Here is a 24,776-nt window from a genome sequence, read left to right on the forward strand (position 1 = left end):
TTGCAATTGCAAGCATTGAAGAATTCGCTGACGATGATGGCGCAGGGGGTGTGCAGCCATATCTCAAGTATATCTACGGCGACGTATTCGGGTTCCTGGCCGCCTGGACATGGGTGGTCGCCGTCATGCCTGCCACCCTGGCCATCCTGAGCATCGTGTTCGTTGAGAGCATCTACTCGGCCGCCGGGGTAACGGGCGAGGGGGGCAGGATCGAGCACAAGCTGCTCTCCATCGTCGTGCTAGCCTGCATTGGAGTAGCCAATTCGATCAGCACCAAGGCGAGCACGCGGCTCAATAACTTCTTCGTCGTTACCAAATTCATCACCATTGCAGCACTCGTCCTGGCCGGTATCGTCGTTGTCATTCTCCAGCTTGCCAACCCAAAGAGCCAAGTCGGCGGCGGAGACTGGGTCAAGAAGCCATGGTTCGGTTACCGCGACAGTGTCAACCCGGACGGCAGTGTTACACACTGGGACGACTTGAGCCAGTGGGATCTGTTCGGACACCTCTCGGCGGCTTTGTATGCTGCATTGTGGGCCTATTCGGGATGGGACAAGGAAAGCTTTTTTTTTTTTCCTTTTCATTTTCTGTTGTGTGGAATCTGGACAAGAAGTTAACCCTCGGATAGGCCATCTATGTGTCGGCGGAACTCTCGGCCCCTGCACGTCAACTGCCTCTCGCCATAAACACCTCCTTGCCCAGCATTATCCTGTGCTTTCTTACAGCTAATGCGGCATACTACACTCTGCTGCCATGGCGTATTGTCTCGACGACAGACAGTGTCGCGGTGGTAGGTCCCTTTCCATGCCTCTCGTTTCGCTTCCTTGGTTGCTGACGCGCCATCTATCTAGACGGCCATCACTCGCCTTCTCGGCCGTGGTTTCGGATTTGTGGCGGCTATTTTGATCTGCCTGGTTGTTGCGGGTTCGCTGCTCGGCAACTCGTTCGTGGCCGGTCGAATGACGGTTGCCGCGGCCAACCAGAACTGGCTCCCTCGCCTCCTCAGCATTGTCGGTCAGCTTGGAGCCGAACGAAAGGTTTCAGAAGACGAAGTTCAGAAAGCGCCAGACTCTGATGCGCCCATCAATGCCATCGTTTTGTCGACGGTCCTTGGAGCGGTTTACATCTTGCTGGGCAACTTCCGCGCCTTGCTGACCTTCAATGGACTGGGCGAGTACACCTTCTTCTTCCTTACCGTCCTCGGCGCGATTCTCCTTCGGTATCGTCAGCCCCAACTAGAGAGGCCCTATAAGCCTTTCGTCATAACTCCTCTTGTCTTCGCGCTCGTGAGCGGGTTTGTGGTCATCCGTGGAGCGGTGTTTGCGCCAACACAGGCAGTTGTTTTGATCGGGCTTTGGGGGCTCGGACTCTTGTTCTACTGGACTCGAAGACGCTACTACCAGTAGCGATGGGGATAACGAGCATTTGATGATGAGAAGTATCTGCTAGGCAGCAGATGACCAGCAGTGTCTAGTTTAGTAGAGCTGGCTATTAGTCTGCACTTTCAGGCCAGGTTCAGGAGAGAAGACGATCAAGTCGTAGAATATGGACGATTTTTGGTAATATTAGTTACTGTTTTCAGTTAAGTAGCTTGAGACTAACTCGAATGTTTTCGTTTCCGACACTGTTCACAGTGTGGGGGAAGAGGGGGCGTTCTCCCTAAGGGTTAGGGCGAGACCTTAGTTGCCCCTCCTCATTCTCTGCGTGGACAGTACTTTACGTATCTCAGGCAATGATCACTCGAGTTTTAGGGGAGCATAACCATCACTTATTCGCGACATCTCCTTGGCCGATAGCAAGTCCAACAACTCGTCCCAGCAACAAGTAGCCATTAACCGCCCCAATGTCACTACCGGCGTTACCACGGCGCGCGGCGTACATCACGCTTAACAACCCCCGGCGGCGCAACGCCCTCTCCTTGGCCGAACTCCGCTCTCTCCGGGACCAGCTCATCAAAGCAAACACATCACCCACCACCGGCCGTACCCTCCTCCTCCCTCCCTTCAAGCCCCATCTCCTGTCTAGGCTTGAACAGTCACACGCCCGCCTCGCCACGGCGGACAAGAAAACGGACGACGAGAACGAGCCGGACTACAGCTGGCTCGTCTCCTCGGCGGCCTTTGCCCGCGCCCGCGCCGGCCTGCCATCCGTCCTCGTCCTCGCCTCGCACGGGCCCGTCTTCAGCTCAGGCCACGACCTGCGCGAGCTGCGCACGCAGCTGGCGCCGGCCGAGGTGGCCGAGACGTTCCGGCTCTGCGCCGAGGTCATGACGCTGATCCGGCGCAGTCCGGCGCTGGTGGTGGGCCGCGTCGCGGGGGACGCCGTCGCCGCGGGGTGCCAGCTCGCGCTGGCGACCGACCTGCCCATCGCCCACGCCGGCGTGCGGTTCCGGCTGCCCGGGGCGGCGCTCGGCCTGCCCTGCTCCAGCCCCGTCGCGGCGGTGAGCCGGCGGGTGGGCAACGCCGCTGCGCTGAGGATGCTGCTCACCGCCGAGGACGTGCCGGCGCGCGGGATGGGGGCCGCGGTCAAGCTGGTCGAGGATCACGACGGTGGTGGTGGTGGTGGTGGAGACGGCCCGGGCGGCGCGGAGAGCCGGGTGCGAGCCCTGGATGCCGAGGTGGAGCGGACGGTGGGGAGGCTGGTCGGCATGTCTCCGCAGCAGAACGCCATGGGGAAGTGGGCTTTTTGGACGCAGGCTGGGATGACGGGGCGGGACTATGTCGGGCCGGACGGGGTTACGGTCGAAGGAAGCGGCGGGGATGGATTTCAGGATGCGGTCGAGTGGGCAGGGAGGGTGATGGCGTTGCACGCGAAGAGTGAGGACGCGAAGGAGGGAATGGATGCGTTTCTCGAGAAGAGATCGCCCGTTTGGTACGGGTTCGAGCAATAATTAAATAAGGTAGCTGCTTGGGGATGCTGCCCGAGTGGTGAGGCTTGGAAAGAAGCGGGCGTCTCGACTTTCTAATTAATATTTAATAATTGAATCCTTAGGTCAGTGGTCCACCCTACTAGGTATACCGATCAGGCACCCGTCTTTCTGGGGCGTTGCAAGATTCTCTCATTGACTGGGGCAACGCCGCCCACATTTCCCTTGTTATTTTAGGGCACACTGTTCCCAGAAAGAATGGTGATTGGGAGGGAGGAAAGCAGGGAGTCTCAGACACGGAAGCTTCAAACTTCAGGCAAACCGAAGGAAGGTGCGGGACCACTCTAGCATGGTCGCTCCCTTCGGGAGCCGCTCTCCCAGGCAAGCGATGATTTTGCGCCAAATGTGACGATTCGGGAGGAAAATGATTTCCTTAGGTTCTTTCCCAACGAGATCATGAAATACACCGGCCAAGTCGTTGCAGCACCACACCGAACAACGATTGCTGGTTTGATGTGCTGATTGCCCTGCAAATATTAATTAACAGGAACAGCTCATGGTTCTGAAGTCGGTCATGGAATTCTTCCTCTCTAGAATACTAGATTAGACATGCTTTGGTCGCCGAGTCACGTTGCCAGGAATTGCTGGTTGACGACTGGGTAACTGCTCAGTCGCCCATATCTCAAGCGACATTTCATGTTGTTGGGGTTGGTGAGCTCAATGTGGTTTACGGAATAACCACACAACGCCAACAGCACACTAGAAAACGCCAGGCTCCAATGTGGCCGGGTTTGGGCGCCCTTATAGCCTACCATCCTGGCCGTGGTTCCCTAACGGGAGCCGGTTCTCCGTTTTGGTTCCGATATCCAAAGAATACTCGCCACTCTCGAATAGGATCCCCGATAAGTCAACAAGCTAGCAGTTGTACTCGACCCGACATCTGTTGCTGTATCGACCTAGCGGCCCGTTCGCTCCAGACTGCGGATGATGATGACGTTCTCGGTAGGACGTCCCGCAGAGGCAACGGGGTGTTCTAGGCCTATGTTCCAACCGCATTCCTACCACTAACTGGGTGCAGTCCGCCAAGTTCTGCGGTGTCCTGCAAGTTCCCCAGGCCGCGTTGGTTGGGCGCAGCCATAATTACACCTATTAATTATCTCGAGGATGGGCATAGCGGGTTCCACCTCGCCAGGTTATTGGCTGTAGAGGTAGTTACCCCCGAACTTCCATCCACACCTGTGGATGGATGGATGCGGAAATCAACGATCTTCGTATGATTGCTATGGTGGTGATGATGGAGGAAGAAGGAAGAGGCTGACCAGGGCCTGGGTGGCTGCAACCTGGTGGGGCCCGGTCCACCACAACACCTGATACCGGAAACACCGAACTTGCAAAGGACATACTTAGGCGACAGTTGGCGGTGTTCTTGGGAATTTTTGAATTCCTGTGCGGCCGAGAGCTGTCAGTGAAGAAATCTTGTCGCCCGGAGTCACGGCTAAGTTGCCGACCGCCGTTGTGGCGCCGTTCTTGCCTTGACGTGTGTGCATGGTTCTGGAAAGGGCACTAACAGGTGCGATTTGATCACTCGAAGCTAACAACAGTAAGCGCCGCCCGTCTATCCGCCGATATTCTACGCGAAGAATTCCGGGGACTGCGGGTCTCGTTGATCGCGCCCGTCTCCACGGCGTCGGCAAGTTCATGAGCTTGCAGCAACGCCAAACCAACTTGACGAAACCAGGGACCAGCTCCTCCGGGCCCTCGACGGAGCACACTTCTGGATCGGGTTGGTAGTCTGCTCCCTTGCGACCAGAAAACGTGCAGGCGACGCGACCCGCAGGGGCTACAGTGGGGCCCCAGACCCCAACTTTCCTGGGACCAGCAGGGCCAGACCGTAAATAGTCGTGGGGAAGACCACACGTGGCTACACTTATTTTTTTACATTGCGGACTGCGTAGCCGGGCCGCCTAGTGTAGGCTATCTAAAGAAGTTCTTGGCCGGGCCGAACCAAACCATTGAATCTCACCCCTGGTCGACCCTACGAGTGGCTGGCCGCACACGCACAGTATAGTAGTACATATATACGTACATACATAGGTATGTACATATATACATGCGTACCAGAGAATGGACAGTACATACAGTAAGGTACACAAGTATGTACATACATACGGGTACTCCGTACCGGCAGGCACCCTGGAATACAGCCCGCGCTGCACGCGATGTTCTGGCCAGCGAATTGTAATCCTAGTCCCCAACCGTGCCACCTCCGCACCTTGAGGTCTCGCACTTTGCTCGCACCCTTTGCGTTGGTGGTGTACCCCAACAATCCTCGTGTCGTATGCGATCGGAGATTTTAGGTCAATCATAGCGCGGTGCGGGTGGTGCACGCTCCTCGCTGCCGTTTTAGGACCTCGGAGGGAGGCCCTCCGCGGCCGAAAATGGCAACTGGCCACTCCTTCGGGAAACTCCCATTTACATGCAGCACTCGAACCATCAATCAACATGTGGTTTTTATAACTATGTGCTACGACGCCGCCCGTTGTGTCGATCTCCTCTCGTCACCACTCTTCATCTCCGTCTTGGCCACTTTTCTTCTGTTCAGGCCACAGCCAAGATGTCGTCCAAGGGATCGGATCACATCGGCGACGAGAAGCGCCCTGTTTCTCCCGAGATCGCGACCGCTGCTGTCCCTGTCAGCCACACCCCGAAAGTCCAGGGCAAGGAGAAGAAAGTGCACAATGTACGTTATCCTGGCGGCCGTCATGACAATCTTAGTCTTCAACGGATTTGCTGACAAGCGAAGGCCGAGCTCTACGCCGCCATTCTCGAGGCCAAAATTGAGCCCTGGAGCAGGACGTCCATCCATCTTTACTGTGAGCAAAATGGCCTCCCGATTTTGGATGCGCCGAGGAGAGCGCTAACAGCACACGACCAGTCTCCATCTTCATCGCGTTCTGCTGGTACGTCTCTGACCACGAGACGTGCCCAAACCTGTCCAGAAACCGGTCACTAACCGAACATTGTGAAGCGCTTGCGCCAATGGATACGACGGTTCCCTCATGACGTCCATTATTGCTATGCCGCACTTCCAGCAGACGTTTGACGTTGGAAAGGTTGGAACGGGTGCGGCTGTGGTGTTCTCGCTCTATGTCGTGTACGTCCTCTCGGGGCTTGCATGCGGGCCCTCTTCCAAGCAACAACTCTTCGTTTGAGAGGTTCAGTCACGCTGACACGGGTTCGTGGAACAATCACTTAATTAGTGGCGCCATGGTCGGCTCTCCGTTTGCCGCCACCCTCTCGGACAAATTCGGCCGTCGAAAGAGCATGTTTGCCGGCGGTTTGACCATCATCATCGGCATGATCCTCGTCTCGACCGCCCATCATCTCCCGCAGTTCGTCGTGGGCCGTTTCGTGCTCGGCCTCGGCATCGCCATCATGACCGTCGCCGCCCCCGCGTACGCGATCGAGGTTGCCCCGCCGCACTGGCGCGGACGCTGCACCGGTTTCTACAACTGCGGCTGGTTCGGCGGTGCCATTCCGGCGGCCATCATCACCTTTGGCTGCAATTACATGGACAACGACTACTCGTGGCGCGTCCCGCTCATCTTCCAGGCTTTCGCCTGCCTCATCGTCATGGTCGCCGTCTTCTTCATCCCCGAGTCTCCTCGCTTCCTGATGGCCAACGGCAGGGACGACGAGGCACTCGCCTTCCTCATCAAGTACCACGGCAACGGCGACCCCAACTCGCGCCTTGTCCGCCTCGAGTACGAAGAGATGAAGGAGGGCATCCGCCAGGACGGCATCGACAAGGTCTGGTGGGACTACCGGCCGTTCCTCCTCTCCCACAGCGGCCGGTGGCGGATAGCCCAGGTGCTCATGATCTCCATCTTTGGCCAGTTCTCCGGCAACGGCCTCGGGTACTTCAACACGACCATCTTCGAGAACCTGGGCGTCACCAGCGTCCCGCAGCAGCTCGGCTACAACATCCTCAACCAGGTCCTCTCGGCCATCGGCGCCCTGACCGCCGTCTCGCTGACGGACAAGATGCCCCGCCGCCCGGTGCTCGTCTTCGGCACCTTCATGTGCGCCGCCGCGCTGGCCACCAACTCGGGCCTCTCGGCCGTCCTGGACGAGCAGACCCAGAGGGGCCAGATCGACCTCTCGTACGGCCGGGGCGCGCTCGCCTCCTACTTCCTCTTCAACATCATCTTCTCCTTCACCTACACCCCCCTCCAGGGCGCCATCCCCACCGAGGCGCTCGAGACGACCACTCGCGCCAAGGGCCTCGCCCTTTCCGCCTTCATCGTCAACGGCATGGGCTTCATCAACCAGTTTGCCGGCCCCATCGCCCTCGAGCGGATCGGCTACAAGTACATCTATGTGTTCGTCGCCTGGGACTGCATCGAGGCGCTCGCCTGGTACCTGTTTGGGTGAGTGCACTGTGTTCCCCCCTCCCCCCCCCACCCCCGTAGTTCTAATTCTAAGCCTTGGGCTTCTGCCCGCCCTTATTGTCACATTGCTAACCAACTATCACGAATCTCTAGTGTCGAGTCTCAGGGACGCACCATTGAGCAGCTCGAATGGGTCTACAATCAGCCCAATCCCGTCAAGGCTTCTCTCAAGGTCGACAAGGTCATCCTCACCGACGATGGCAAGGTCGCCGAGAAGATCGTCGCTTAGATGGCTACGGCTATCGTTGCCTCTTGTCTCGTGGCAGCAGCAGCCACTGGCCCTCCTAAGGCGGTTTAAGACCAGGGCGAAGTTTTTATGTATGTAATTACAGCACCCTATTATAATTAGCGAGCAGTATGGGTCCTGGGATGAGGCGATGTTTTCCTTTTTCCTTTGGGCACATATGTACCAGAAATTGTCCTTTGCCGCGTTTGGCAGCACGGCCCAATACCTAGTAATGTGATGATCCCTTATTTGTTGTACATATGTAGTAATTTTCTGATCGGCCTAATTGCCGGCCTCGCGGCGCGTTTCCGCTGTGTGGTCCTTGCCGTGCGTTCGGATCCGTTACCACTGCCCCGGATCGGGACCGCCCCCGGATACGCTAACATACCGGCAACTGGGGTCCCGCTGTCGCATTGGCCGACAAGGGGAACATCGCTTAAGCGGACGGTTGCAGCGGCTCGCGCTACCGCCTTGGCGCTCGAGGCTTGAAACCCCTTAACCAACCTTAGTAGAAGGAAAAAGTGCGTACGAATGGCGCATCATCGGCCCGCTTGTGCACGGTGACCACCCATGGGAATTGGAGTCAGCAGTTTTAATGAAAGTGCCCCTTCAGGCGTCCGGGATAGTTTCAAGCAAACACTCTCTACATCATCACAGTATCTGTACGGAGGATATACACATACTTTCATGCAGCGTCCCCTGTTCCGGGTGGGCTTGTGGGTGACCCAGGCACACCCGACGCACGGGTTCATTGCGGAAAAATGTCTCGCAAAAAAAAAAAAAAAAAAAAAAAAAAAAAAAAAAAAACCGTGGTCGCGGTGCCCAGGGCAGTTGTTTTGAAGGACCTTAGTTTCGTTGCCGACCCCGACTTGTCCTTTTGCTAGCTCGCCCTTTTCCCGACGGCCGCAGACCTCGGCAACTTGCATTACAGTATTGATTGCAGCAACCAGGAAACTTGGAAGTTTTGGCCCCTCTAGGTGCCTTCGCGACATTGAAAGCTGCTGCGAAAGGCCGGAGAGGCGGCCCGCCTCGCCCGAAAGGATTTGGAGGGGCGCCGCATCGCATCAGCGGCTCACCTGCGGCACGCTAGATTGCTAGTCTCATGCGGAGGGATTTGGCGAAACGGCTCGGCGGTGGAGGGCCGGCCGAGCGCTGCGCAGTATTAGAGTAAAAAGGGTACGATTTCAGTTGCTGCTTGGCACACTGTAGTAATTAGTTATTATCGCACCACAGAACAGGCCGTCGCGCCTTCCTTCATGCCGCACATCTGCACTGCCGGGCACCTTTTTGATGGAAATCTTTGACTGGCCAGCCCCCCAGATCCGTCCTTTCCCCTTGCTCACTGTTCGGTCCGATTTCTAACCCCGCCAACGAGCACTTTTTATATGGTGTGGTTAAACAGAATTGCACTTTGAATCTCAAATAATACCAAATATGTTTGTGATGCTTTTAAATTTTAGGTCGCGGTGTGATCGATACTGACATCATGCACCATGATCTCTCTTTCTCTTTATAATTACCGCTCTGGCTGCCTCTGCCGATCAATCTGCTACGTCAGCCAAAACTTCAGAACTTAGCGGCGGGACTTCTAAGGAGCTAGATGGGCCGGTTGTTCTCTAGGTTTGAGTTAAATTAGCTATAAAAACTAAGGCGCATTAAATAGGCATTTGAACGCGATGCACGTACGATCCCAGACCACTTCGACCTCCAGCATCCATTCGAGGCTTGCAGCCCTTAGCTGCTGCACAATCGCTGGCGAATGCCTAGGATATATGCATTCAAGATGTGGATTGAGAGGTAGTCAAGCTTGAGGCCCATGTTCTCTCGTTGCTCGATATCAAGCGTGATCCCTAGTTGGGAAGCTGGCGTAATTAGTAAACAGGTTGTGAACAAAGGCAGGTATTGGGGGGCTTGGAGATCATTTCTGTAAATCAATGCACACAACAGACAAGATATCGGGGATTGAAGAAGGAAATCTGCTGCTATACCTGTGGCAAGTGCGGGACGTATATACCTACTTGCCCTACAATAGACCACCCTCTTAGGGCCGCCTACGGAACTCCCTTTGCAATCTCCTTTGCAATCCTCTTAGCCTTTTGGTGCCTCAACACCATAATTATTCAGCCATCACGTCTTCCGATGGAGAGCCTCGATTTTTCTGATTATTGCAGTTCGCACATCAAAACCGAAATAGAGGTAATTAAATATGTTCGCATACTGAGAGTCGAGATCCTTGACTGGCTGCAGGAGCTGCATCTGTGCTTATCGAGATTCGACACTCCAGCTATCCCAACTTCCAGCCCTTCGCATGCGCAACACGGTATGTCCACGACCTCGCCTTCTTCCCCCAGATATACATAAAGATTGAGGTGAGAGTGACGCCAATAGTTATCGATCCTATGACGAAAAAGCAGTTCCTCACTCCTTGGACTGCGATCCAGTCATTGCAATAGAAGGTCAAACCGAACGCAAACATGTTCTTGACAAAGTTCATGAGCGCAAACGCCTCAGCCGCCTGCCTCCGGTGGCAGTCTGTCACGTATGTGACAACGGCCGACGTGCCGAGCTGCACTCCGAGGTTGATCAAGCCCATGCAGACGATGACGGGGACCGGCCAAGGTTCTTGCTTGTACAGGCTCTCGCCCCAGGCGAAGAAGCCAGTGGCCGTGAAGACGAGGTAGGTCACCATGATGGGCAGGCGGAATTCGGGCTCTGATCGAACACGGGCGGGAGTGGTTAGCATATTTCTCACGTCCCCATATCGAGGCCTCGGGCTTGAAGTGGAAGTCGAGGCATCGAATCGACATACCAAAGATACCCCCATTCAACTTCGACATCCACTTCGCGACCCCGTCAATCAGCGGTCCGGCCACACCGGTTGCAATTAGAGTTGCCACAAAGCTCGACACGTTGGACGCGCCCACCGCGGCGACAGAGAAGTTGTATGGCGGTGCCGAGAAGATTTGTGACAGCGTGATGGAGATCAGGACCAGCCACGAGATGCACGTTGTGAAGAGCAGCGTCGCCCAGCACACCATCGGCGACGCCAGCAGCGAGAAAGGGCGGAGAAGCGTGCGCCAAAACGAAGTGCTGTCCCAGTACCCATCGTACGGCAGCAGCTCCCTAGCCCAGGACTTCTTGGGCTCGGGCGAGCGGTCGCTTGCCCGAGGCGTCGACGAGACTTCTTGGTGTTCCAGTCCGGTTTTGTTCTTTTCCTGACTGTCATCCGATACTACTTCCCTCGCCGCGGCACCCGTGTCTATGTTGATTGTGCCGGATCTGTGGTACGCGGACTCGGGCATGAAGAGAACCGTTAAAAGGAGCTGAAGGGCAAATGAAGCGCCCATGACATGGAAGGCTATCCGGAATGAACCGTATTGGATCACCGCGCCGGCTAGAAGCCACATGGCACCATGTCAGCTCACGCACGTTGTGCCTAGGGAGACGGGAGTCTTGACAGGTGCGAGAAAGAAGAAACCTCTGGTTCGAACTCACCAATAGGGCTGGCAAGATTAATACCACCCAGCACACCGAGGTTGAAGACGGCATTGCGCAGACCTCTCTCGTGCAAGAACCATATATCGCTGATACTCGCCGGGACCAGCGCCTCCATGGGCGCCATGCAGAAGCCCTGAATCGCGCGCGCGGCTGCCAGACTGCCAAAGCTCTTGGCCTCGGCAGCCCAGAAGCACGACACCATCAGGCCGATGGATGTGAGAATGTAGATGGGACGTTTTCCCACCTTGACCGCAAGGGTATTGCAGAGCAACGAGCCCACGGCGATGGCGGCTATGCAGCTGCCCTGGCATCCCAGGGTGAAGGTCTGCAGCGGGATGCCCCATTGCTCAGCGAGGGGTACGATGGCGGGCGTCGGGAGGGGGCCGACAGCTGCATGCAAAAAAACAGACGAAACGCGACGAACGCATCAGCACACGACACACAACACGGGGGAACGATATCGAGCAGAAGAAGGGCGCCACATACCGCCTACGCATCCGCACCCATAGGCAATAGCGACGGTGAACATCTCCTTCTTCCAGCGCGGCCAGTTGTAAGGGTCGTTGGGCGAGTCGGATGGCTGCGGCACGAGGACGACCTGGCCGGTCTTGTCGTGCTTGAGCATGCGCGAGTCGACGGCGACGCCCGCAAGCTCCGCGTCCAGGTCCCTCCTCCCCAGCTCGTTGAGGGGCGAGGTACCCGGGACATGCTCGAGCTTACGATCCTCGAGTATACCCAGCGGCATGGCCGGAAGCTTTGTGTTGTTCCAAGTGGTGAGCGATGTAGTAGGAAGGCAGCCGGTACACCACAAAGGGAACCAAGCAGTTAGAAAGAAACAGCAGCAAGCACGGTGAGGCTCAACGGCGATGCGTCGCGACGGAAGAGGACCGCCTCGTACGGCCGACTCTCGGACCGGCTTTACAGAGACCTTATAATAAGTTAGGGGCTACCTGTAAGGTACCCTGCCCTTCTTCACTTCCCCAGATTTTTGGGATGTTGTTGAGACAAGAGAGCCATGCGGGGACGAGCATCCGGGGACCAGGTCCCGGTTACTGGGGGTTTGCGGGGAGAGGCGCGCTAGATGCACCATGATTCTGGTTCGGGGTTGACCGGCCACGGCACTTTAGGAGGAAGACGGAGATTGGTTGGACTGTCTCCCAAGCGAAGGCGCCGAAGCGACCGCCTCACGTTGGATACATTTTCTATCTCCGAAAAAAAAAGGGGGGGGGATAAACAGGCCAAGTTACCCGGCCATCCTTGCGCGCAGATGCTTGCATTACCGATCAAGCGTAGCCCAAGTTCCAGAACACCTCGAGATTCCGGGCGCTGTCCTCGTCCACGTACTCGTGGGGCGGGCGGAGGGTCACGTTCGAACCGTGCACCTCAGCTATCTCCCCACTCAGCGACGGGTCCGCGACGAACTTGGCGACCCCACGGATAAGCGTATCCATCGGTGTCACGACCATGTTCTTGAACAACGCCTTGTCGGGCGCGATATTGGTTTCTGGAGATGGTCGTGGCTCGTCAGACCCAAGGACACACGCGAGAGCGAGGACTGGGGTTCTTGGGAGTGGCTTTGGTGGAGAAACGACTTACCAAGAACAGCTGGCGCTAGGCCGTTGATTTGGATCCCGTGTTGAGCCAGCGGTCGGGCGAGCGCCCGGACTAGACCAATGACTCCAGCCTTGCTCGCGGCGTACAGAGGAGCGGTCGGGAAAGGGTAGAGGCCTGCGTTGGAAGCCGTGCAGATGATCAAGCCCCGCGAGACGCCAGGAGCATCGGACGGTGGCTTCTTGTTCATGTAATGCGAAGCGAGTTTCACGGCTTGAGGACGAACGGTGGGTCAGAAGCTGCAGCAGCAATTCATGGTGGGTCGAATCTTTTGTTTTGGTTATTGTTTTCGGGTACTTACTGTAAATGACACCGAACAGGTTAACTCCGAACACTTTGAGGCGTGGTTCGGTCGGCTTGTCCTCTCGCAGGTCGATGGCGGTGGTCACTCCCTGCTCTGAGATACCGGCGTTCGCCATGACCACGTCTATGCTGCCGTGGGCCTGGTATACCTCCTCGAATGCAGCCGCCTGCTCCTGCCACGAGGAGACGTCGCATCGGCGGAAGCTTATCTCAGCCTCGGGGTGGTCAATGGACAGCTGGGCCGCCACTTCTGCGCCAGCCTCCTGGTTCAGATCGAGGATGGCGACCCGGTGTCCCTCGGAAGCGAAGTGGCGGGCCATGGCCAGTCCGATGCCACTTCCGCCGCCGGTGACGATGACCGACTTCTTCTGCCCGGCACTCATTTTCTCGACGGTATTGGAAATGTTCGTATTCGGTATCGGCGTAGTACTGCGGATCCCGGCTTGTTACAAGAGCCAAGGTGCTCTCGCTTATAATCAAGGGGCACCCTCAAGGGCAGAGACAGCACTATTAGGCTTTGCCCTTTAAGAAGACATTCTCCGCCATCTGGAGCTGCACGGCCATCCCGGGCTCGGTATGTATGTACATACATGTGCACCAAGTGTGGAGAAGGCAGAGGACGGATGCTACCTGAAAATAGCGTCTATGTGCGCTGTTCGGCATCCAGATTAAAGGAGCCGGATCTCCAATGATGCCTCTACAAATAGCGTTAGCAGCCAAGGCGAAGAAGCCCCATTGCGGAGAGTGCGGGGGATCTCCAACCGTCGCCCACTTGCTCCCGCACCTGCAGGTTGCCGACATCCTGCTTGGCTGTTCCATAAGAGGGGTCCCTCGCTTAATTTTGCGCGATAGAGAATGTATATATGTACACACAGACGCGTGTTATACGGAAACTGGGTTGAAGCTGGGTCACGATGGCAGAGATCAAGTATTCGGAGACATTGACTGATAACCTTCGGGGAAAGGTCGTCGTGCTGAACGGTGGGTGTCCCCCTTTGCCAAGACATTGCTTCTGGATATCTCAATAAATAAGAGAGAAAGAAAGGAAGAAAATGTAACATGAAGAAAAGGCAACAAATAAAGAAAGGAAGAAAGAAAGAAAGGAAGAAAGAAAAGAAAAAAGAAAGAAAGGAAGAAAGAAAGAAAGAAGAAAGAAGAAGGAAAACCTAAAACAGAGAAGAGGGAGGGAAGAAGAAAGACTGATAAACAAGAGAACAAGGAAGCAAATAGATGCTAACGGCGTCATTATCTAGGGGGTGCCCAAGGAATCGGCGCAGCAACGGTCGAGATTCTGTACGGCAAGGGAGCCCATGTCTTCTTCGGCGACTGGAATGAAGAGCATGGCCGCCGGCTCGAGGAGGAGCTCAGGGCCCGCGGAAGCGCGAATGGCGGGACAGCATCATTCAGACGGGTCGACGTGCGCAGCCACGAGATGCAGCTAGCCCTCTTCGACGACGCCATGGGGGCACACGGCAGGGTCGATGTCGCGATCCAGTGCGCGGGCGTCAGCGAGCCGGCAGGATGGTTTGAGCCCCAGGACTTGAACCTGGAGTCAGTGAGAAAGGTGAGAGACCATAATCACTCTGTTCATCTAGTAATTCGATACCCTTGTTGTTGGGAATGAACCGTACTAAGCTTTGCCATACGGCCCCCCCTACTCTATAGGAACCATCACCAGTCAGGAACAACATCGAGATCAACCTGACCAGCGTGCTGCTGTTTGCCCGTATCGCCTTGGCGTACCTCAAGGGCGATGGGAGCGAGAGGGATGCTAGCTTCTCCAAGTCGATCGTCTTGACGTCCTCCATCGCGGGCATCACCGAGGCGCCGGGACTGTTCGCGTACAGCAGCGCCAAGCACGGGGTGATCGGGACCATGCGGTCGCTGAGAAAGTTCGCCCCCGCCAAGTACGGCGTCCGGACCAACGCCATCTGCCCGTGGGCGACAGACACCCAGCTCCTGAGCGGGGTCAGGGAGATGTGGGTGCGCGAGAAGATGCCCATGAACACGCCAAAGGACGTCGCGCGGATCATTGTTCAGTGCGCGGCCGACGCGAACATCAACGGGGCGGCTGTCTTCGTGGCTGGTGGCCGCGGCTTCGATACGGAAGAGGGGATCGACAGAACGTTACCGCAGTGGATGGGAGAGGAGAATGCCAAAGTATTCCTCCGTGGCCAGGAGCTGCTCGGTCTGGGATCGAACTGGGCAAAATGAAACAGAATAGTCAAGAGACCAAGCGTTGTCGATATTGTCCAAACCAACAGAGTATTGAACGACAATTAATCCCCTAATCGCAGTCTCAAAGGCCTAGGTAATAATAATACGGAATTAGGTGCTGTTTAGCTTAGCTCCCTCTTCATCCCAACTCGTTCGCGACTTTTGATATTGGGGTAAAAGCAGGGCCGCCACGGCAATAATCTCGGTACCCAACGCAGAGCAGCCCCCCCTTGAGGTAAAGTAATTAGATGCGCCGCCTCGCCCAGGACCAGGAAGTTGACAATGCCGGCTCTCCGCACACCGTCTCATCTGGATGCTGCTGCCCACCCCCTACCGCGATTGCCAGGTCCCATTTTGTTCCGCAGCGCGGCTCGCACCGCCGTCGCGTTGCTCTTGCCGCGTTGCCGACCAATTGAATTGGAGCAGCACCAGTCCCCGATGAAGACTTCCGACAGGCAGGCCCGGCTTGTCGGCCGCCACGAGCGGCTCGACCGACGACCATGAACTCGGCGCAGGTCGTGACCAGGGCGATTGAGGTTAGCAGGATGAGTCTTCCTTCGTCTCCGACGTCATTGAACAGTGACCTGGATATCCCTCGAACATCTATATCTGTGCCGTGATGCCATTGTTGTTGTTGATGGTATTCTCTCTTTTGACGACGCTTCTTGCGCTTGACTTTCGGGATTGCTGCCGACTCTCCCATCTTTCCTTGAAGATTCACCGCTCGCAAGATAGAATGCAGCCTGCGGGAAGTCTTACATCAAAATGATGAGCTCAACGGTGTTGCAAAAAAAGGCCATGTTCATCAAGGCGCCAATTGTGTTACCAAATCGGTTGGCCGGGCTTTCTCTGTAGCATGGCTGAGGAGGCCCGCAAGCGGCAATATTTTAGGAGCTGCATTGCCCATGGGAACGAATACGGGCAGAATGCTCGACATGCTTGAGAAAAGGCTACCTCTCACGACGGATAGCAGCCGCGCGCGACGAGAGAATGCTTTCCTTGATCGCCATGCTTCTGTTCATGTCCATCGACAGCTGTGGTGAGACCTGGAAGACCCGGAATGCAACCTGGATCCAGGCTACTTGACGACGCGGCTGTACAGCAAGGTCCCCAGGGAGTGTCAAATCGGAGGGGCGCGATGCTCTCTGGGTGAACGATCGGTCTCTAGGACCGGGACCCGGCTCAGCCTCCATTGGAGCTAGCAGGTAATTACATACGTTCAGAGTTGAGGTCCTTTCCCGGCAACGAGGGATCTTGGTTCCCCCGTCCGCTGGCATCGACAGGATCCCTTAAATCCTGTCAGAACACAGACGTAGGAAAAAATGCCGTACCAATAGAGGAGGGCCTTTGAGAGTGCGGCATGATGCACGTTGGAGCCAAAACGGACCCTTTAGTTGGCCTGCGCGAAAACTAAAGGGTTCGAAAGACAGAGAGATAGTTAAGGCGGTTGAGAGCAAAACCACTGATTCCGGATTTATGGTTGACTGGCGAATGCGAGGCAGGGAAGTGAGGGCGGTACCCGACCACACACTCCATATCCAGACCTCGGATGTTGATGCCTGATGTGGGCGTTAATTATTTAATGCGCCGTCACCGGCAGGAGTCATGATGACAAACGGGCATGGAGAAGATAAAGCCCCGGGGGTGTATGTTCGGCCGGCCTTTCCACCCAACAATTTTCGCATGTGCAGAATGCGGCTGGGAAGCTCAGGAAGCAAAAGAGTTCAATGAAGTGGATTCAATGAAGTGGAGGGATTCCTTTGCACTGTTATCTTCTATGAGGCACCTAAATCATCTCTTACTGCAAGCTCAGAGGCGGTACCTTCCCAAGTTGTCTTTGAAATGACTCATATTAATTAATCCCTTCCGAATGCGTCGGTAATCATCTCTTCTTAACAAAGAATAATGAAAATGCCTTCGGTTCGTTTTCGTTAATTATGGCAGATAACCGGGTATCATTGGGTCATTCGAAACTGTTGAAGAAAATGCAAACACAGGAATGTCGTATCGTATAATAATTACGGGGTATCGTTAAACTCGGCGACATCACGTCATAAACTCTTCTTCACCTCCTTGCTCTTCGGTACCTTATCCATGCATCTTTGAATAGGCAAGCGCCCCATCTTCCGTTCAATCGGAATCATACTCGACGGCCGGGCAGCAGCATGCGGAGCAGCCGTCGGCACAGTCGCTGCAGACCCAGAAACAGCAAACGGCAGCGCAGAACCAGGACAAGAATCCCTGGGGCTCTCGCCGGCTCCGCTTCTCGACGACGACGACACGGGTGGGCGAGGGCGAAACGGGCCGCGGCCCCTCGACCTGCACAATGACCCCGCGCGACCCGCCCGGAGCATAATGGGCCCTGGGAGGCGGCCTTGTGCTGGAAGTGGATTCGATGTTAGTCGTAATGACCACGCATGGAACTCCGCCATCGAAACGTCCCGATCCCTGGACGCTACCTCTTCATGCCAGTAGCACGAGGAAGGTGGAAATTCAAAGGTCCTGATCGCGGCCATTCGAGTCACAGAAACACACGTACTAGTACCGGGGCTCCGGTTCCTGCTGGTAATAGTAGCCCATTGTCTGTCCACTTGTGTTTGTCCCAGATACGCTTTGCTGAAACTTTGGAATCAGGCCGGTCGCCCACCACTACATCCGTACCACGGTCGGGAAAGAGCTGATTCAATGTTGGTGGTGTCAGGAGGGGGAGTGGCAGGGAGGCAGGCAGGCCCGGTGACGCCAATGGGATCCGGATGAGACGTTTGGAACCGAGGGCAGGCAGGCCGTGGGCTATATGACGTTTCCAATGCAAACAGAGGTAATAACCAACGGCCGAGAAAACAGGAGACCCAGTCTGGGCGTTTTGTGGTCGGTATCTTGGGGCCTCTGAGGCGAGGGCGGCGCAGCATCGGGACCGCTTGGTCTTGATTGGCGCAGCCGTCCAACTGCTGTGGCACACGGCTCATGTCAGCACCCTTGCAAGGGCTCCGCGCCTGCTGGCCCATCTGTATGCATGTGTCCGAGTGGCAAAGGCGGGGCGAAACCGCAGAAGCGTTTTCATCATCCGGCGATAAGGTAATTAGACAACGCACTGCAACCTAAGGTGATGGGGAACTTAGAACCCTGGCTATGAGGCTGATCAGAAGAGATTATCTATCTGCGACAGGTGCGCAATGTTGAGGTTGACGGCTGCTATCAGCTATTCCACGAACTGCTTGTTCGGTCGGTTGTTGCTCGCCCGCGTGTGGGTTCTGGAGTAAGAGGCAGTTCAGTCATCCATGCAACTGGAGGGAGGAAAGAATCTAATCTCCAGATGCCGTGTTTGTCGCCTGAGAACGAGTGATAAGTGGACTATTATGAAGATGAATTGCTACTCCTGCTCCTGAAAGGTTGGTCGGCGATCGAAAGAGCAGTGGGTTAGGCATTCCGGGGTTCGGAAGTACCAGCCGGCCCGGGCGAGGTAGATCGGCCGGGCAGAAGGTCGGGGCGGCCGGGACCGGTTTCAACAGAGAACCAGGATGAACATCCGGACTCGCCAGCCGGTCACCGAGACGGTCGGGTCGTCGGAAGTCTCCTCGGATCAGAAACGGCCGTACAGGTTGACAAACATGCCTGTTGACGGGGTCCATGCTCTAACCCCATCATCAGCCAGGCATGCCATACATTTTCTCCGGTGCCTCCCGCTTTGACTGCTAACGTGGTTTATGGGATTGTCACCTGTCATATTGGATGTCGAGAACGCTAACTGGGAACCCCCGTACTCACAACAGCCTCCATTCAAACGCAGCGGCACACCGAGAACCCCACGATGGGCGTCCCCGTGGTTCTGGCGACGATGGCCGCATGCGGTAGTCTTGTCACGTCGCTCAAGTCGAGCTTGGAGCTTCGCCGTATGCTTCAGCGCGAGAAGGAAGGCAGGGAATGCGAGGAAGTGGCGCCTCGCGTCTTTCGAAGGCTGCGCAGGGCCTACTGCGACGGGTTGATGAGCACCACCGAGTATGAGCTGTGGTACGAAAAGTTTCTGGTGGCCAAGGTGGAGAAGGATTGTGAGTCGCGTCCTCAGAACCAAAACCAAACCGAAAAATGCTCGGTGCTCGACAGTCTAACTTTGAAGCCATAATAGTGACCGGCATGCGCAGAATCCGGGCGCACCTGAGGATCCTCGAAAGTGGCGCTCCAGTGGCACCCAACGAACGATCCAAGAAGATCGAGCAAAGGGCTCGGCGGTCCTCGGTCTCGTACGGTGCCGCTCAGCCATACACCGACATTCCGCAGAGCCGGGCAAGCCTTAAGTACACTCCCCATCCACGGGCGAACGTCGGCGCTCCCCCGGACCAGTTCATCCCCCTTGACCAGAAACCCACATATAGCCGGGCTTCCTCGTCAGATGCCTCAGCGAGAAAGCGAGATCGGAGTACGGCCCGGCAACAGTCGAGAGGTCGGGCAGAGGTGCGGTACGATGGTGACGACAGCGGTGACGGCTACGACAGCAGCGACGGCCGCGGCAGAACAGAGTACTACTACTCGGAGAAGAAATATCACCGTGGCAGAAGTCTGCCCCGGTATTAAATGTCGAGTGGATGTACTTCGAGAAAGTGCGGAGTGGCGAGGGATGAGAGGCTAAAAGTCGAGAGCAGCGACAAGTCAAGGTCCTTGTGGGTTTTGTTTCTGTTTCCTTTCAGGAATTGCCCCGTGCCCCGGATCAGGCCTTTCGTTTAGGAAGCTGTTGGTGCAATCAATCATTTAGTAGGTTTCCGCTGTTGAGCAGGAACGGGTTCTGTGAATTGATCACTGTTTTTACTCCGTCTGAAATTCTGGCGTATGTAACGGGGAGAGTTTTACATACTGCGTACTATGTTAGATCTACGACGTCGATCTGGACCGGCGAACCACTCAGGCTGAGGGAAGTGGGCCCCAGAAGTGCAATATTCTGTACCTTCACCACGGAACGCAGTAGGTGGGATGTCATTCTGCAGCTGCTCACCGCCAAAATTTTCCGCTGTCCCGCGCGAGAACCCCCGCGATTAGACCTGATTGATCGCAGACCCGACGACAGCAGAAGCACAACCGCAAACATGGCTACCATCGCGCCTCCGCCGTCAAAACGGCAGAGGAGAGAGGAACTTGAGCGCACACAAAAGCAACAGGATGTCACGCCTCTCTTGGCGACCGACCTCGGGTCGTTCAAGGCCAACTTTGTCGACAGCGATGGCAACCAGATGGCCGACGTGGTCGAGATCAACTTCGCCGATGCGTCCGAGAAGAACGTTTCGGCGCTGCTCAACACGCTGCTAGGGAGGGTATGTGTTCCGCACTTTTCCATGGCACATGCAGCTCCCTGACGAGACTACCAGGACCGCGAAGACTTCACCCCTTATCGTTTCCGCATCCATATTCCGGGCAAAGACGTCATCATAGATCAGTACCCAACCGACCTTCTTGGGCTGCTTCAGAAGCATGGCGTTACAAACCCTTTCGAGTGCGTTCGCATTCGTCTCCCCGACACCCCACCTGCCTCCTAATTCTGTGCCACAGGACCACAATCACGCTGAGTGCCGAGCCTCAAGCCGTCTTCAAGGTTCACGCCGTCTCGCGTCTCGCGCATCGCATTCCCGGGCACGGCCAGCCGATTCTCTGTTGCCAGTTCTCTCCAATCAGCTCCAGTCGTCTAGCAACTGGGAGCGGCGACAACACAGCGCGCATCTGGGACACCGACTCCGGCACGCCAAAGCACACATTAAAGGGACACACTGGTTGGGTCCTGGGGGTCAGTTGGAGGCCCGACGGCAAACAATTAGCCACATGTTCCATGGATAAGACTGTCCGGATATGGGACCCCGAAACGGGGAAACCATTCGGGCAGGAGCTCAAGGGCCACGCCAAGTGGGTGTTGGGCCTGGCGTGGGAGCCATATCACCGTGAGTCCGTCGCCCCGTGGCTAGCCAGGGAGTTTGTAGCTGATACCAGTGCCAGTATGGCGAGATGGCACTCCCCGCCTAGCGAGCGCTAGCAAGGACGGCACGTGCCGCATATGGGTGGTGAACTCGGGCCGGACGGAGCACGTCCTGAGCGGCCACAAGGGATCAGTGAGTTGTGTACGGTGGGGCGGCACAGGCATGATCTACACGGGCTCCCACGACAAGTCCGTCCGGGTCTGGGATGCCGTCAAGGGCACCCTCGTCCACAACTTCACCGCACACGGCCACTGGGTGAACCACATTGCCCTGTCGAGTGACCACGCGCTCCGGACGGCCTACTTTGACCACACCAACGAAGTTCCCGAGACCGAAGAGGCGAAGCGGGAGAAAGCGCGGGAGAGGTTCGAGAAGGCGGCCAAGATCCAAGGGAAGGTCGCCGAGAGAGTGGTTTCAGCCAGTACGTACAGATGGGACAGCCCCTGCATTCCTAGACTCTACGTGGACTAACCCTCTTTGTCAAGGCGATGACTTCACCATGTACCTCTGGGACCCTACTAATAACGGAAACAAGCCCGTTGCCAGGTTGCTGGGCCATCAGAACAAGGTGAATCAGGTGCAATTCTCCCCGGACGGGACGCTCATTGCCAGCGCCGGGTGGGACAACAGCACGGTCAGTCTCCCAAGAGCCTCAGCAAGGGTCCACTTTACGGATGGGAAGAATCCTAACATCCAATGCAGAAGCTCTGGAACGCCAGGGACGGCAAGTTCCTCAAAAGCCTCAGGGGCCATGTCGCACCGGTAAGCCACGACCGACGGCCGACGCGCTATCCCCGATTCTCCGCCGCATACTTACTGACGCGGAACCCACAGGTCTACCAGTGCGCTTGGTCTGCCGACAGCAGGCTCCTCGTCACAGGGAGTAAGGACTGCACGCTCAAGGTGTGGAACGCGCGCAACGGTAACCTCGCCATGGATCTGCCAGGCCACGAAGATGAAGTACGTCTCTTCCGGACCAATCCCGGGAATTGTCGGGTGGAAAGAGACTAACAATGTTGTTTTTCCAGGTTTATGCCGTCGACTGGGCGGCCGACGGGAGAATGGTTGGCTCGGGCGGGAAAGACAAGGCCGTGAGGACTTGGAGGAACTGATGAGTCGATTTCGGCCGAGAGGAGAGACAGAGAGAGGCAGAGGGTGCCCCGGGTTGCCCAGGAAGGGAGGAGGAGGGGAAAAGGCGGGAGCCGATGATACCCTGCCATCCAGTCCCTTGCGTACCAGAGACTCGTTGAACGCGCTAAACTGCGATGGCCCGCTCATCGTGAAAATTTCGAACCGCCGAGGTAATGGTGCCTGCCGTTTTGCCGAGTAGGTATCTAGCGCATACCGCAGCAGTTTGATGGCACTACAGGCTGGACATCTCCTTGGCGGGGCCGCCGTCGTGGAAAGAGAAGCGCCGACATTTGCGCGAGGGTTTATTGCATGTATATGGGGGAGGGTGGAGGGGAAGGGGTTTTAATCGGGATGGCTCCGTTCTTTCCCACTCGGGGAGGACGATAGGCTGACGGGGCCGGAGGCATACCTGATCTGACATGCGCCCTCGAAGGTCCACTGCGGCCGGTGGTTTGCAAGAGCGCTGGCAAAGGTACGTATGTGCTTGAAGTGAGAGTGCACATACGCACCACATACGCTGGGCAGCCTCGGCACATGCTTGATGAGCCCGGCAACGCGCGTGGAGTGGCCGCCCTTTCCCTTTTCCGGGTACAGCGCAAGTCTCGTTATTGCCGCCCGAAGGGTAGGACCAGGGATGGGAGGCCGCAGTCGCCGTGTGACACCATCGGATGCTGTGCCTTTGCCTGCTTTCGCGATCTGGGTCATATTTACGTAGGTATGTACGAAATACCCGGCATGGTTGGATGGCTTAGAAGTCTCCCCGCCGGGGCCGGTCCAGCGGCTGGGGCGGCCTCGGGCGCTTTTTGCCATGTACTGTTGCATGACGGTCAGAACTAAGGGAAGGGAACGGGGAGGGAAGGAGGAGGAGGGGGAGGGGCACACGGGACCCAAGGGTCAAGAGATGCTTGGTACCGAAGGCGGCATTTCGTGACTACAACATTGCAACGGCTTGAGAGTTTGTTTTGGGGCGCACAGATGAATCCTGATGTTTCCCACGACGCCTTCCTCGATGGGATATGAGGCCTGAGATGTGTGGTCTGCTTGCCTGTGGGCGTGACCTGCCCCCCTAGGCCGCAAAAAGCTATTGGATGCCTGGCCGGCATACCTGCAAACTACCTTGCTAAAACAGTAACTAGTCCCCTAGATCCTGCTCGGCCAAGCCCCGTTTCTCCGTCGCTTTTTACGACGGGATGTGAGATGAGACCCTTCGCGACGTGCCGGCAATGGAGGGCTTCAACGACGATCCGGCGCGGTGTTCCTAGACCTGCAGAAGCACCTGCTGCTTGACAAGGCGCACAAGAAGCCTCGCTGGGGGTACTATTTTACACGTACATACATACTATTTTGCACGTGTCCTGCATTGGCCCACCTGCCGAACTGAGACATATTTGAGATGTGGAATGGGCTGTGATACGCCCGAGCCGGCGGGCTTCCAAGAATATCAATGCGGGCCGTCCCATCGCTGGGACTCCTAGGGCAAAGCATGGGGTTTCTTGCTTGATGCCCATTCTTGCATATACGGACGTACATATAGCTACTACAAGAACGTGCGATTGATCGTCCGTATATACATACAATACACTATCCGTAGCTGAATATGCTTGGAAAGCGAAACCAAGGATACGATTGGCAGGCTGAGGTACTGGACAAGTTGCCTGTATGCCCTTCACACAAGCTCAACGGAATACACTGGTCCGTACGCTGGGTTGGTGCGCTTCGAGCGGAGCGGCCGAGACGGCAGACCCCAGAAAGAAGAGTATGATCGGGAGAAAAAAAATGTAAACAAAGACAGGGGGTTAGACTCCGGGGGGAAATTCAGTGATTCCTGCGTACACTAGTGTATCCTTCGCTTCGGCGACTCGGCCTGATTCTGTGTGAAAAGAAACATGGGAATGTGTTGGGCATCTACTACGGCATTATCGTAATATGAGCTATTTTTTTGAGCTCACCATGGTCTGGCCGAGACAAGGTGCTCGGGGTCCCGGGCTTGCGTGGCTTGGACGGGCGCTTTTTCCTGTGTGCGAGTGTGTATGCACAGCGCTGATGGGGCTCGGAAAGCCATGGAACTGGCCTTTTTTAGCCTATCGGGGCCCCATAATCGTCATTTGTCGTCTCGGAACATGTCGGGTGTGGTACTTCGGTTCCCACATCAAACCGATGAACGGCCAGCCGGGTCAGAGCGCGCGCTCGCGGCGAGCCCTGGGCACGCAGGGCCTGAAAATTTTCCTTTTGGGAGGAGTGAGACTTCCATGCCAAGGCCTTGGTGAGACATGCCGCCCGTGCCTCGCAGCAGCGGCAGCACCGCAGAGACCTTACCACCGGCTCTCGAACCTGATTCCGTCCAGTTTTCGGCAGCCCCTCCAACACGTTGCGCAGGCCGACCTTGTGACTGGGCCGGATGCAATGGCACGTATCAGGTACTGTGTAGTTGTATGTGCGAAATCCACTACCCTATAGCGCGAGCGACCTGGCTGCCTCCCAATTACACTAGACCCTTGGTGTGGTGTAGCGGCTCGAAG

At 56.3% G+C, this 24,776-nt stretch overlaps 2 protein-coding genes across 2 annotated transcripts in view; one reads left to right on the plus strand and one right to left on the minus strand.

The window, feature by feature from the left end:
* MYCTH_2313501 (uncharacterized protein) overlaps positions 1-22,383 on the plus strand; it is a 41,976-nt gene extending 19,593 nt beyond the window's left edge. Inside the window, exons 2-10 of the mRNA XM_003658930.1 lie at positions 12,253-12,267; positions 20,189-20,472; positions 20,527-20,651; positions 20,708-21,090; positions 21,146-21,547; positions 21,612-21,760; positions 21,829-21,888; positions 21,961-22,086; positions 22,155-22,383. Of these exons, the coding sequence (XP_003658978.1) occupies positions 20,248-20,472; positions 20,527-20,651; positions 20,708-21,090; positions 21,146-21,547; positions 21,612-21,760; positions 21,829-21,888; positions 21,961-22,086; positions 22,155-22,238 (1,554 nt within the window). The 5' untranslated portion in view covers positions 12,253-12,267; positions 20,189-20,247 and the 3' untranslated portion in view covers positions 22,239-22,383. The remainder of the gene's footprint in view (positions 1-12,252; positions 12,268-20,188; positions 20,473-20,526; positions 20,652-20,707; positions 21,091-21,145; positions 21,548-21,611; positions 21,761-21,828; positions 21,889-21,960; positions 22,087-22,154) is intronic.
* A 216-nt stretch (positions 22,384-22,599) lies between these two features.
* Positions 22,600-23,742, minus strand: MYCTH_91240 (uncharacterized protein; the record flags this gene model as incomplete). Its single annotated transcript, XM_003658931.1, has 2 exons — positions 22,600-23,070; positions 23,590-23,742. The coding sequence occupies 2 exons, from the start codon at positions 23,740-23,742 to the stop codon at positions 22,600-22,602; spliced, it is 624 nt and encodes a 207-aa protein (XP_003658979.1).
* Between the last annotated feature and the right edge of the window lie 1,034 nt (positions 23,743-24,776).

Source organism: Thermothelomyces thermophilus, chromosome 1, assembly GCF_000226095.1.
Source record: "Thermothelomyces thermophilus ATCC 42464 chromosome 1, complete sequence".
NCBI lineage: Eukaryota > Fungi > Ascomycota > Sordariomycetes > Sordariales > Chaetomiaceae > Thermothelomyces > Thermothelomyces thermophilus.